Source organism: Oncorhynchus kisutch, linkage group LG10, assembly GCF_002021735.2.
Source record: "Oncorhynchus kisutch isolate 150728-3 linkage group LG10, Okis_V2, whole genome shotgun sequence".
NCBI lineage: Eukaryota > Metazoa > Chordata > Actinopteri > Salmoniformes > Salmonidae > Oncorhynchus > Oncorhynchus kisutch.
The window spans coordinates 8672828-8686602 of NC_034183.2; the positions used below are offsets into that span (position 1 = coordinate 8672828).

The 13775-nt window shown below is 43.5% G+C and overlaps 1 protein-coding gene across 4 annotated transcripts in view; it reads left to right on the forward strand.

Moving 5' to 3' along the window:
* Positions 1-13775, forward strand: part of LOC109897699 (zinc finger protein 609) — a 189472-nt gene that overhangs the window by 119927 nt on the left and 55770 nt on the right. Inside the window, exon 1 of one of the 4 annotated variants that reach the window (XM_031833011.1) lies at positions 162-1515. The exons of the other annotated variants lie outside the window; for them this stretch is intronic. Coding sequence (XP_031688871.1) covers positions 1510-1515 — 6 coding nt within the window. The 5' untranslated portion in view covers positions 162-1509. Of the gene's footprint in view, positions 1-161; positions 1516-13775 lie in introns of those variants that run through there. 4 annotated transcript variants of the gene reach the window in all.

A 13775-nucleotide genomic window follows, 5' to 3' on the forward strand; every position in this document is an offset into this window, starting at 1 on the left:
TGTACAGTACTGAGGTTGGATTTACAGGCGAGTGAAAGTACACCCCCAGAGGTGTATGTGTGTAGAAAATAAGCTCAGACTTTCCTATGTGGAAGACTTGACCAGTTTTGGTTGGTTGCTGGGGGAGGAGGAGGAGGGGGGGGGGCTTTGTATTTTGGTCTCCTCCCATTACCTCCCGAAACACAATAGTAGGCGGAGTCCCCAAGCCAGCCAACCCCCATCAGAAGTGTTGACGGGGGGAGGGGCAGAGCAGACGAGCCAAGCGAGGGGAGAAGGGTATCAGCTAGGCTTGAGACCAGAGAATACAGTGTAAACCTGCTGGCCAGCCAGTCCACACAGGAAGCTACTGCTGCAGTCAACCCTGTCCCTGTCCTTCAATACACTGAGCTGCCACTTACTCTCTCAGATAGCAGCACGATCTCAATCGGCTGTCCCTCAGAGGAAGGAGACGGCCAAGTGGGAGGAAGAAGGGGTGTATGTTATTTTTGTTATTTTTTTATTCTGAATATGTAGTCAGGCAGTGTACACAGAGCCATGATTACACTTCCGTGTGGACAGAATAGACGCTAAGCCATCCGTCAAACTCTTGTGCAGTTATCAGGCGATCTAAGGTCTTTTTCAGCTTGCTCTGCTACCTTCTGGTTTCATGCAGGCTCCTGCCCCTGAATACTGATTAGCCGGGAGGCTTTTTTTTCTCTCTCTCTCTCTCTCTCGTTCTCTCGCTCTCCGCGAAACACTATCTTGATTGTTATGCCGTCTGTAGAAAAGCTTTTTCTCTCTCTGTCTCTGGTGTAAAGGTCATGTTACACCCAGCAGTCCTGGCTGTGTTGTCAGGGAACACAAATACTTCTTGGTGGGTTAACTCTCTCTCTCGCTCTCCAATTGTCCTTTTTCATGCATGGGCTAAACAGAGTCATTGGAGGTGGAGCTGGCAGCGATCATCAAGGCTGAAACTAGGGCAAGCAGAGGGAAATGTAACCTGAACTCCATGCTGAACCAAAGAGCACAGCCTCCCAGTGAGTAGAGGAGAACTATCTAGTCGTAGTCTCGGTGGACTAGCTCGTGACGGCCCTGCTGCACACACAACACAGTGTCTTTTCCACTGTGTTTTTAAATGGGCAGAATGTAGGCGTTTTACAGTGTCTCGTGAAAACAGGGTCCTGCAACACAGCTGTTTAACCTGAGAGAGAAGGAGAGGACGAGAAGGGGGGATGGAGGGAGAGAAGGAGAGGCCTGAGAGCGTTAAATTGAGGCTTTGCTTCCATTTCCTGGTTTTTATTGAATTGGTTATTTTTTTCTGCCTACCTCAACTGCTCGGGAAACACATTCGTAAAAGCACACTCATAATCGGTCAACCTGCGCCGTGCTCCGCTGCCTGACCTTTGAACTCTGAACAGAGCCCGTTGTTGTCTGACGTCTGTTAGCAGAGTGTACCAGTAGGCTGTGGCCATTCATGATGCCTCAACCCACAGAGACGAGGCTAGAGACGCTGAAATCGACGACATAGAGATGCAGGTATCTTAATGCGGTTTAGTGTAATGGAACAAAAGATAGCTGTCGTAATGACTCCCTAGCCGCAGTGACAAGAACGGTATAATTGCATCCAGGCTAGCATTGTCTCACTAACAAGCTGCAGCTTCAGACTGTTTTCTTCAACTAGTAGTTGGCAGTTTCTTTTTCAGCCACTGGCTATAGCTCAACATTTTAACAATGCTCTCTCTTTCTCTCACCTCTGTGTTGTCGTGTGCCTCCTACTCAGTCAAGGCCTCTGCTGATTTGTTGATACCAGGCTATTGGCTGCTTTCAAAATGCAGGTGGCATTGGGGTTACCACCACTCTTCACTTCCTCTGTCACACTCACTCACACACCAATTGAATTGTCATCGCCACTGACAGTAGATACAGGCATCTCTATTGTTAAGCTTCTTCTGTGGCAGCAGGACCCAGTGAATGGCTTTTTAAGGTAAGGCCTAGTGAATAGTCTCTTAGTAAGGTAAGGCCTAGTGAGTAGTCTATTAGTAAGGTAAGGCCTAGTGAATAGTCTCTTAGTAAGGTAAGGCCTAGTGAATAGTCTCTTAGTAAGGTAAGGCCTAGTGAATAGTCTCTTAGTAAGGTAAGGCCTAGTGAATAGTCTCTTAGTAAGGTAAGGCCCAGTGAATAGTCTCTTAGTAAGGTAAGGCCTAGTGAATAGTCTATTAGTAAGGTAAGGCCTAGTGAATAGTCTCTTAGTAAGGTAAGGCCTAGTGAATAGTCTCTTAGTAAGGTAAGGCCTAGTGAATAGTCTCTTAGTAAGGTAAGGCCTAGTGAATAGTCTCTTAGTAAGGTAAGGCCTAGTGAATAGTCTCTTAGTAAGGTAAGGCCTAGTGAATAGTCTCTTAGTAAGGTAAGGCCTAGTGAATAGTCTCTTAGTAAGGTTAGGCCTAGTGAATAGTCTATTAGTAAGGTAAGGCCTAGTGAATAGTCTCTTAGTAAGGTAAGGCCTAGTGAATAGTCTCTTAGTAAGGTAAGGCCTAGTGAATAGAATCTTAGTAAGGTAAGGCCTAGTGAATAGTCTCTTAGTAAGGTAAGGCCTAGTGAATAGTCTCTTAGTAAGGTAAGGCCTAGTGAATAGTCTCTTAGTAAGGTAAGGCCTAGTGAATAGTCTCTTAGTAAGGTAAGGCCTAGTGAACAGTCTCTTAGTAAGGTTAGGCCTAGTGAATAGTCTCTTAGTAAGGTTAGGCCTAGTGAATAGTCTCTTAGTAAGGTAAGGCCTAGTGAATAGTCTCTTAGTAAGGTAAGGCCTAGTGAATAGTCTCTTAGTAAGGTAAGGCCTAGTGAATAGTCTCTTAGTAAGGTAAGGCCTAGTGAATAGTCTCTTAGTAAGGTAAGGCCTAGTGAATAGTCTCTTAGTAAGGTAAGGCCTAGTGAATAGTCTCTTAGTAAGGTAAGGCCTAGTGAATAGTCTCTTAGTAAGGTAAGGCCCAGTGAATAGAATCTTAGTAAGGTAAGGCCTAGTGAATAGCGATAAGGCTATTGTCTTTTAATTAAAATCTGATTTTCGTTTATCATAGGATCATAGCCAATGTCAAATTAGCCTCTTTATTGTCTTAGTTTCCCTTTCACACGGGCTTCTTGATTGAAAAGGCTGGAGACTTTTGATTGCGTTTCATTGAGTTGGCTACAGTAGCCTAGCAGTTTTCATTGTGTTGGCTACAGTAGCCTAACAGTTTTCATTGAGTTGGCTACAGTAGCCTAACAGTTTTCATTGAGTTGGCTACAGTAGCCTAACAGTTTTCATTGAGTTGGCTACAGTAGCCTAACAGTTTTCATTGAGTTGGCTACAGTAGCCTAACAGTTTTCATTGAGTTGGCTACAGTAGCCTAACAGTTTTCATTGAGTTGGCTACAGTAGCCTAACAGTTTTCATTGTGTTGGCTACAGTAGCCTAACAGTTTTCATTGTGTTGGCTACAGTAGCCTAACAGTTTTCATTGTGTTGGCTACAGTAGCCTAGCAGTTTTCATTGAGTTGGCTACAGTAGCCTAACAGTTTTCATTGAGTTGGCTACAGTAGCCTAACAGTTTTCATTGAGTTGGCTACAGTAGCCTAACAGTTTTCATTGAGTTGGCTACAGTAGCCTAACAGTTTTCATTGTGTTGGCTACAGTAGCCTAGCAGTTTTCATTGTGTTGGCTACAGTAGCCTAGCAGTTTTCATTGTGTTGGCTACAGTAGCCTAGCAGTTTTCATTGTGTTGGCTACAGTAGCCTAGCAGTTTTCATTGTGTTGGCTACAGTAGCCTAGCAGTTTTCATTGAGTTGGCTACAGTAGCCTAACAGTTTTCATTGAGTTGGCTACAGTAGCCTAGCAGTTTTCATTGAGTTGGCTACAGTAGCCTAACAGTTTTCATTGAGTTGGCTACAGTAGCCTAACAGTTTTCATTGAGTTGGCTACAGTAGCCTAGCAGTTTTCATTGAGTTGGCTACAGTAGCCTAGCAGTTTTCATTGAGTTGGCTACAGTAGCCTAGCAGTTTTCATTGAGTTGGCTACAGTAGCCTAGCAGTTTTCATTGAGTTGGCTACAGTAGCCTAGCAGTTTTCATTGAGTTGGCTACAGTAGCCTAGCAGTTTTCATTGAGTTGGCTACAGTAGCCTAACAGTTTTCATTGAGTTGGCTGCAGTAGCCTAGCAGTTTTCATTGAGTTGGCTGCAGTAGCCTAGCAGTTTTCATTGAGTTGGCTGCAGTAGCCTAGCAGTTTTCATTGAGTTGGCTACAGTAGCCTAACAGTTTTCATTGAGTTGGCTACAGTAGCCTAACAGTTTTCATTGAGTTGGCTACAGTAGCCTAGCAGTTTTCATTGAGTTGGCTACAGTAGCCTAGCAGTTTTCATTGAGTTGGCTACAGTAGCCTAGCAGTTTTCATTGAGTTGGCTACAGTAGCCTAACAGTTTTCATTGAGTTGGCTACAGTAGCCTAACAGTTTTCATTGAGTTGGCTACAGTAGCCTAACAGTTTTCATTGAGTTGGCTACAGTAGCCTAACAATTTTCATTGAGTTGGCTACAGTAGCCTAACAGTTTTCATTGAGTTGGCTACAGTAGCCTAACAGTTTTCATTGAGTTGGCTACAGTAGCCTAGCAGTTTTCATTGAGTTGGCTACAGTAGCCTAACAGTTTTCATTGAGTTGGCTACAGTAGCCTAACAGTTTTCATTGAGTTGGCTACAGTAGCCTAACAATTTTCATTGTGTTGGCTACCTTAGCAGTTTTCATTGAGTTGGCTACAGTAGCCTAACAGTTTTCATTGAGTTGGCTACAGTAGCCTAACAGTTTTCATTGAGTTGGCTACAGTAGCCTAGCAGTTTTCATTGAGTTGGCTACAGTAGCCTAACAGTTTTCATTGAGTTGGCTACAGTAGCCTAACAGTTTTCATTGAGTTGGCTACAGTAGCCTAACAATTTTCATTGTGTTGGCTACCTTAGCAGTTTTCATTGAGTTGGCTACAGTAGCCTAACAGTTTTCATTGAGTTGGCTACAGTAGCCTAACAGTTTTCATTGAGTTGGCTACAGTAGCCTAGCAGTTTTCATTGAGTTGGCTACAGTAGCCTAACAGTTTTCATTGTGTTGGCTACAGTAGCCTAGCAGTTGTTGTTGAGTTGGCTGCAGTAGCCTAGCAGTTTTCATTGAGTTGGCTACAGTAGCCTAACAGTTTTCATTGAGTTGGCTACAGTAGCCTAACAGTTTTCATTGAGTTGGCTACAGTAGCCTAACAGTTTTCATTGTGTTGGCTACAGTAGCCTAACAGTTTTCATTGTGTTGGCTACAGTAGCCATAACAGTTTTTGTTGAGTTGGCTACAGTAGCCTAACAGTTTTCATTGAGTTGGCTACAGTAGCCTAACAGTTTTCATTGTGTTGGCTACAGTAGCCTAGCAGTTTTCGTTGAGTTGGCTACCTTAGCAGTTTTCATTGAGTTGGCTACAGTAGCCTAACAGTTTTCATTGTGTTGGCTACAGTAGCCTAGCAGTTTTCGTTGAGTTGGCTACCTTAGCAGTTTTCATTGAGTTGGCTACAGTATCCTAGCAGTTTTCGTTGAGTTGGCTACAGTAGCCTAGCAGTTTTCGTTGAGTTGGCTACAGTAGCCTAACAGTTTTCATTGAGTTGGCTACAGTAGCCTAACAGTTTTCATTGAGTTAGCTACAGTAGCCTAACCGTTTTCATTGAGTTGGCTACAGTAGCCTAACCGTTTTCATTGAGTTGGCTACAGTAGCCTAACCGTTTTCATTGTGTTGGCTACAGTAGCCTAGCAGTTTTCGTTGAGTTGGCTACCTTAGCAGTTTTCATTGAGTTGGCTACAGTAGCCATAACAGTTTTCGTTGAGTTGGCTACAGTAGCCTAGCAGTTTTCATTGAGTTGGCTACAGTAGCCTAGCAGTTTTCATTGAGTTGGCTACAGTAGCCTAGCAGTTTTCATTGAGTTGGCTACAGTAGCCTAACAGTTTTCATTGTGTTGGCTACAGTAGCCTAGCAGTTGTTGTTGAGTTGGCTGCAGTAGCCTAACAGTTTTCATTGAGTTGGCTACAGTAGCCTAACAGTTTTCATTGAGTTGGCTACAGTAGCCTAACAGTTTTCATTGAGTTGGCTACAGTAGCCTAACAGTTTTCATTGAGTTGGCTACAGTAGCCTAACAGTTTTCATTGAGTTGGCTACAGTAGCCTAGCAGTTTTCGTTGAGTTGGCTACAGTAAAAGGCTGATTGACACTTTTAAGGGGGGGGGGGGTGTTGAAGGTGCCATAGAATTAGGACATAGAATACTATAATATAGATTTGTAATTGAATAGGATTTCTATGGTTGACTCTGTAGGAGACGGTGTGATTTGAATTAGCCGGGGGCGTAGCTCATGCTGTTGACTAGCAGGATGCTCTGCGTGTGAACTGTAGAACAAAGGTTTCTTTGGTGGCCCGTGCTGCACAAACCTGTCAGCCATTTCCGCCCGCAACTCTCACCTGTTACTTTCTGTGGTCTGCTTTTCCCACACTCGTACACTAAACACCAAACGATCATTACCTCACACAAGGCCTAGTCAATACAAACCTTATATGGGATTTTAAAGAAGTGGTTGTCGAACAAATGGGTCTCTAGGTCTTTTGTGGGATAATGTTAACTAGGTTTCTGTTAAACTGTGTTTAAAAAGAAAACGTGACAGTCTCTCTGTGCTCTGTCTGCTGCCCACGCTGTGGGGCGGCAGGTAGCCTAGTGGTTGGACTAGTAACCGGAAGGTTGCAAGATCGTATCCCCTGAGCTGACAAGGTAAAAATCTCGTCATTCTACCCCCTGAACAAGGCAGTTAACCCACTGTTCCAAGGCCGTCATTGTAAATAAGAATTTGTTCTTAACTGACTTGCCTGGTTAAATAAAGATTAAATAAAAATAAGTCACTCATCAGCTGTTAGAGTGCCTGAGAACACTGTACCTGTGAAAACATGTGGGTTTGTTTCCAGTTATCTCCATGTGGAAGGACAGAAAAGGGGTCTAAGGCCTGCTGTGTATAATTGTGGGATGCATGTTTGAAGAGGCTTTTAGCTGGCAAGCATCGTCTTCTTTTAAATCTGTTTTTTTCTGTCCTCTGGAATAAATTGCCTTCTCTGTGAATCTAGGTTACGGGGGGGGGGGGGGGGGGGGCTCAGTATAGCGTTGAATAATTCTCCACTTTTGTCTGAGGTTTTTAGTCCAGAAAACACAGCTTGTCATTTATTAGTCCACACTTGGTCACAGGAAACTGGCAGTTTTTTAAATTCCCCTGGTGTCGTTTGGTTTTGAAAGTGCTTTGAGGCTTGTTCCGTGTGATCCTGGGGAGGTGGGAAGCCTTGGAACATCAGTGGAGAGCAGAGGTGTCCTGCCCCCTTCAGAATGATTATATATATATATTTTGTAGTACTACTAGCCACCTAGCTATGTTATGAAGTTGGCGTTAAGCCTCCAGTGTGGTCACCAGTCTTCCAGGACCCAGGAAAACTCAAATTACAGGCAGCTTTGGGTTTCCATCAATCAGATTCTCAATCCTTCTCTAATTATAGGCAAAGGCAGTAAGTGCCCGATTTGTTTTACAACCCCCGTGGGTATGGCCTTGTTGAGAATGTTCTGGTCTGGTGCCGGCTAGAGCTCAACATAAACCGTGTAACCACTCACAACCATAACAGACTGCTCATTCCCCTTTTGTGCCCAGACTGGTTGGGAAAGTAGTAGGTTTTTACAGATCATTGTCTAGGCTATTGACCATATTGATTCTTCTATTGACTCTTCTTATCGGAGGATCAATGGCGGTGCACAGTATTGACTGTTGTGAAGGCTACTTCTTCTCTGAATGTTCAATGGTCAAAGTCTGTTTTAAACATCGAAACTAACATCACAGTGTGGTCCAGTCTGTCCTGTCCACATCTCTGGATTGTGTGTTTGTCAAATGTTATTTTTGAGTCCAGTTGATTGGCTGTGTGTGAATGGTGTCCAATAGGAGCTGTGTCAGGTCTAGTCCTTTCATCTGCCCTCTGAGTGCATGACTCATTACTTCTTCCCCATTGGAGCAATGTTCCCTCTAAATTTTTACGGCACTAAGCAAATTTCAGGTCTTCTGAGTGCGAACTTGAACGTTGTGAAAATTCTGTGCAACTTCCAGCGTGCGTTTACTGTGAACACTGAGGCTGTACCTGCTTTAAGTTACAGTTTTACTGTGAACACTGAGGCTGTACCTGCTTTAAGTTACAGTTTTACTGTGAACACTGAGGCTGTACCTGCTTTAAGTTACAGTTTTACTGTGAACACTGAGGCTGTACCTGCTTTAAGTTACAGTTTTACTGTGAACACTGAGGCTGTACCTGCTTTAAGTTACAGTTTTACTGTGAACACTGAGGCTGTACCTGCTTTAGGTTACAGTTTTACTGTGAACACTGAGGCTGTACCTGCTTTAGGTTACAGTTTTAACAGTGGCCAAGTAGGCTACTGTGGCTATTTGATCATAATACAGGCCTACCAGAGTGGTCTACCTTCAAAAACAATGTAGAAAATGCATCTCATAACATTTTAACATGTTCTATCATTCAGCCTACAGTAGCAGCCAATGTGTGCTGTTCAATGTCGGTCTACATTCCTTGAGACTTTTGAAAAAAACATTCAAGTCTTGACATTAACCTGTTTATCCACTGAAAATTGATTTTGCTGCCAGAAACCACTTTACAAAATAAAATGCATAATTGTTCCCATACCGTTTATTACAGAGAATCAGATAAATGATGCTACCCTCTGCCTATTCACTACTTAGCTTACTCAAGCCCGTCTCAAAATACAACACTGCCCCTTTAAGACAAAAAAGGTTTTTACCTGACTCGCTTTTCAAAGATGTCTAGAAATGTACACGTTTTGTGCTCTTGTAGGAAGCAGTCACTCCACTATTGCGGACTACAAATGATCTACAACTGGGCTAATAACTCACTAAGTGGTAAAGGATATGAATAAATTATCTACAACTGGGCTAATAACTCACTAACTGGTAAAGGATATGAATAAAATGTGCAGACGTGTCTACATGCAGCTCTCCCTTTAATCTCAAAACAAGTGCATCTACTCATGATCGCTCATGCTGTACACACGGTCCAGTTCAAAGTAAATGGCACAGATCCATATATGGCAGTAGTCTATTTGCATATACTCCTACCGCAGCTCTGATTGGTTATGCCAAACCGGTTTGTGTAGAGTACGGCTGAGTCTTGCGCAATAGAATCATACTCTGATGCGTTCTGCCTACAACAACATCTCTTGCATAGTTTGTTTTCTTTCATTATGTTGCATTGAAAGTGGCTAATATTGTGTTGATTCGATCACAATCGCCACAGTAAAGGGAAACGTTGATAGTGTTAACTAACAGGGAAAACTCTAGAAAGTTGAACTTCAATTTCATGCTTCTCTTCTTGGGCTGATATTTGTTTTGCGCTCTGGGTGACAGTCCCTGGGGAACATTGCTGTTGGGTAATGGGCACAGATTTATACAGTATCGCCACAGCACAGTGATTAATTGCACCGTGTCCTGCAACGTAGAGCGTCTATGTAAAATGGCAGCCCCCTGATTCGTACTATGGCACTGCTAGCGCAAACATTTGCTGTGAATACATTGTCTACCTTTTGATGTGGATAAAATTATGTAGGTTTATAATGTTTGACATGCACAGCACGAACATATTCTAGATGTCAAATCAAGTGTTATTTGCCACATGCGCCGAATACACACAGGTGTAGACCTTACCGTGAAATGCTTCTGTACAAGCCCTTAACCAACAATGCAGTTCAAGAAATAGAGGTAAGAAAATAATGGCGCTCTGGTACCGCTTGCCGTGCGGTAGCATAGAGAACGGTCTATGACTTGGGTGCCTGGAGTGGACTTTAGGCAACACAGCTAAAGCCTGTGTTACACACTGTGTTACCCAGGACATCTGCTAAACCATTACACCCTCAGTAACGCCAAAATGTGCACGTGTGTCTACATGCAGCTCTCCCTTTAATCTCAAAACAAGTGCATCTACTCACGACCGCTCATGCTGTAAACATGGTCCAGTTCAATGTAAATGGCACATATCCATATATGGCAGTAGTCTATTTGCATATACTCCTACCGCAGCTCTGATTGGTTATGCCACACCGTTCTGTGTAGAGTACGGCTAGGTGAACGATTTAGGTGAACGACTTATGGCGACTAGTGTGAAAGTGTTCTGGTTTTATATATTTTTAAACTTTTTGTATTTAATTTCAGTCTTAAACATGTTGAAGTCTGGCTTTTTCTGCCATTTGTTTCATAAAAGGGTACATTATCAAGCCTTTGATCTCTATCAAAGTGGCAAATGCCGTTTGGGGATGTTGAGATCACAAGGAATCTTCTCTGAATTGTCTCAACTTTAAGTCCTCAGTTCCTGCTTGTTTACATAGTTGGGATTAGAGCTCCTAACCTGAAAGGCTGCTTAGAGGTACATCTAAACATAGCGTGAGATTAGTTAAACTGTGTCCACACCAACTGGGTTAAGTTGAAAGGTCACGAGTGATTGATGGAAGATGGACTTTGCTCCACTCAGTTCAACGCCACGCAATTTCTGTGCAATTGGAGAGATTGAGGAAGGTGTCTCTTTTCAGTCATTAGTGTTGGCGTTTCAAATACTCTCCTCAAGAAGAAGAAAAGGGAAGATCCTTAAATAGATTACCGTCGTTGTGTTAGCATTCAGGTAGTAAAGTGAATAGATTACAGTCGTTGTGTTAGCATTCAGGTAGTAAAGTGAATAGATTACAGTCGTTGTGTTAGCATTCAGGTAATCATGTGAATAGATTACAGTCATTGTGTTAGCATTCAGGTAATCATGTGAATAGATTACATTCATTGTGTTAGTGTTCAGGTAGTAAAGTGAATAGATTGCAGTCATTGTGTTAGCATTCAGGTAGGAAGTGAATAGATTTGTCATTGTGTTAGCATTCAGGTAGTAAAGTGAATAGATTACAGTCATTGTGTTAGCATTCAGGTAGTAAGTGAATAGATTACAGTCATTGTGTTAGCATTCAGGTAGTAAAGTTTGATTAAATGGGCCAAATACAACAGGTGTAGACTTTAATGTGAAAAGCTTACCTACGAGGGCTTTCACAACAATGCAGAGATAAAATAAAAATCACATTTTCTTGTTTCTAATTTTTTATTGTGACACAATAAATAACAATAACAGGCGTTTTACTACCTGGGTCAGTTAGTGGCAGGGTCAGAGATGGGGGAGGTCACTGTAAGGTTAAAGGTGAGCATGTGGCTCTGTTAAAGTCTCTCCTGCTGGGCTTGTTTTTCAGTGAAAACAGGATGTGTCGACTTGGGTAGATGATTAATTTAAGCCTGTGAAGACATGGAGAAGGCCCCCAATCAGTTCAAATTAGCTGAGAGGCAAGTGGACTAATACAAATGTGCCCTCAAAGAAATGATTGAGGATTGTCGCTTAATTCCCCATTCTTGTTAAATTGTAATTTGTGTCAAATCATTTTTATGCCTTATTAAGTTTCTAATGCTTAGGCTAAACGTTGAAGCAGGCTCTATTGTAATATCTCAATTGGTTACGTTCATCTGTGGTATAGTGGTGTAGTTTACAGACCCTCAAGTCTCTTTTACTACTTAGATTCTAAATGATTCTGCGTCGTTTTCCTCTGTCACTCTACATTTTTTGCTTCTCTCCTCTGTAATTATGATGTGTGGGTGGGTGGGTGGGGGGGGACTTGTATGGCAGACGTATTTTCAACAGTGGTGGGACCATCTCCTGTGGTTACCGGAGACTCTTGACACGGCCTGAACTCTGCTCCCTAACCCCTACCTGAGTCCAACCTCCCCCGGCAGGGACTGGTCACCACCTCCCAGCGTGTCCCCATTCAGAGGGATGTTGGGGAGGTGACATCACACATCCGGGGGCATGCAGGGATCTGGTCCTGAATCTGAAACACTTACTCTGCTGCGGAAAGGAGAGGGTGGGGGGGTTACGCAGGAATGTTCTGTGAACTCAATGGAATTTAAGCTGTAACGCACTCCCCTGCCAAAACCAAATGTTGTGTTTCTGTGAGATTCCATTCCTACTATACCAGTTGTATAACTCTGCGCTTAACTTTTTTCCAGACCTCTTTTCCTCACTTCCCCTTGTTTAGTTTTTTTTGCCATTTGTTTTCCTAGGGGAGCATTGATTCTCCTCTGTGGTAGTGTGAAAGTGGATATGGTTGTTTGATGATGGGTTTGGGAGGGGGGGGGGGGCACCTGAGATGATGCACATTGGCTCAGCAGACCAAGGGCCTGGTCTTTTAAACCATCATGAGCAGGTAGTATTACCCCTCAAAGGACTTAGAAAGTAAAGGGCTGTTCAGTCTTTTCCGTTTTGCTAGGGCTTATTTAGCTTAGTGAAGCTTCATGTTGATTTAAAGACAATCCCCAATCATTTACTACCTGAATAGTGGTGTGGTTGTATTTCAACCTTAGGTCTATTAACAGCCAAGGTTTTCAGCGACGTTTTTTACCTAATAGGACAGCATTCCCACAGCAGTCTTTTGTAACACGGCACACTGCCACAATTTTGATTTGCAATACTTCAATCATATGTTGAACAGTAAAGAAAAGCCGTTTTAAATAGTTTATATTTGGGATGAAACGTTCTGTCTTTGGACAGACCCAATCCTTTTACAACCTCAGAGTCCCAGTTTGCAGGGTGTGGACAAAGCACATGGTGTGTGTGTGTGTGTGTGTGTGTGCAGGCCTGGCGAAGTGGAAACTTTTCTGAGAAAAATGACCGCTGAACCACTAATAGTGCACTTGAGCCCACAAAAAGGAGAAACACTGCCAGGAATAATGGATGTTTTTGTTGTAGGTTTCAGATGGAGCTTCCACTGAGGTTATGCTTCCATTTAGATTCCTGCTTCCATTCCCCCCCCGGCTAGAGACTGGTCCTCCTCCCTGCTCTTTTGCAAGGCTAAAGTCTGTAGTCTAGATGGTGGATATATGTTTGGTGGTCTCTCCCTTAGTGTGGGTTTGTTTGGTGGTCTCTCCCTTAGTGTGGGTTTGTTTGGTGGTCTCTCCCTGAGTGTGGGTTTGTGTTTGGTGGTCTCTCCCTTAGTGTGGGTTTGTGTTTGGTGGTCTCTCCCTTAGTGTGGGTTTGTTTGGTGGTCTCTCCCTTAGTGTGGGTTTGTGTTTGGTGGCCTCTCCCTTAGTGTGGGTTTGTTTGGTGGTCTCTCCCTTAGTGTGGGTTTGTTTGGTGGTCTCTCCCTTAGTGTGGGTTTGTTTGGTGGCCTCTCCCTGAGTGTGGGTTTGTGTTTGGTGGTCTCTCCCTTAGTGTGGGTTTGTTTGGTGGTCTCTCCCTGAGTGTGGGTTTGTGTTTGGTGGTCTCTCCCTTAGTGTGGGTTTGTTTGGTGGTCTCTCCCTTAGTGTGGGTTTGTGTTTGGTGGCCTCTCCCTTAGTGTGGGTTTGTTTGGTGGTCTCTCCCTTAGTGTGGGTTTGTGTTTGGTGGCCTCTCCCTTAGTGTGGGTTTGTTTGGTGGTCTCTCCCTTAGTGTGGGTTTGTTTGGTGGCCTCTCCCTGAGTGTGGGTTTGTGTTTGGTGGTCTCTCCCTTAGTGTGGGTTTGTTTGGTGGTCTCTCCCTGAGTGTGGGTTTGTGTTTGGTGGTCTCTCCCTTAGTGTGGGTTTGTTTGGTGGTCTCTCCCTTAGTGTGGGTTTGTTTGGTGGTCTCTCCCTGAGTGTGGGTTTGTGTTTGGTGGTCTCTCCCTTAGT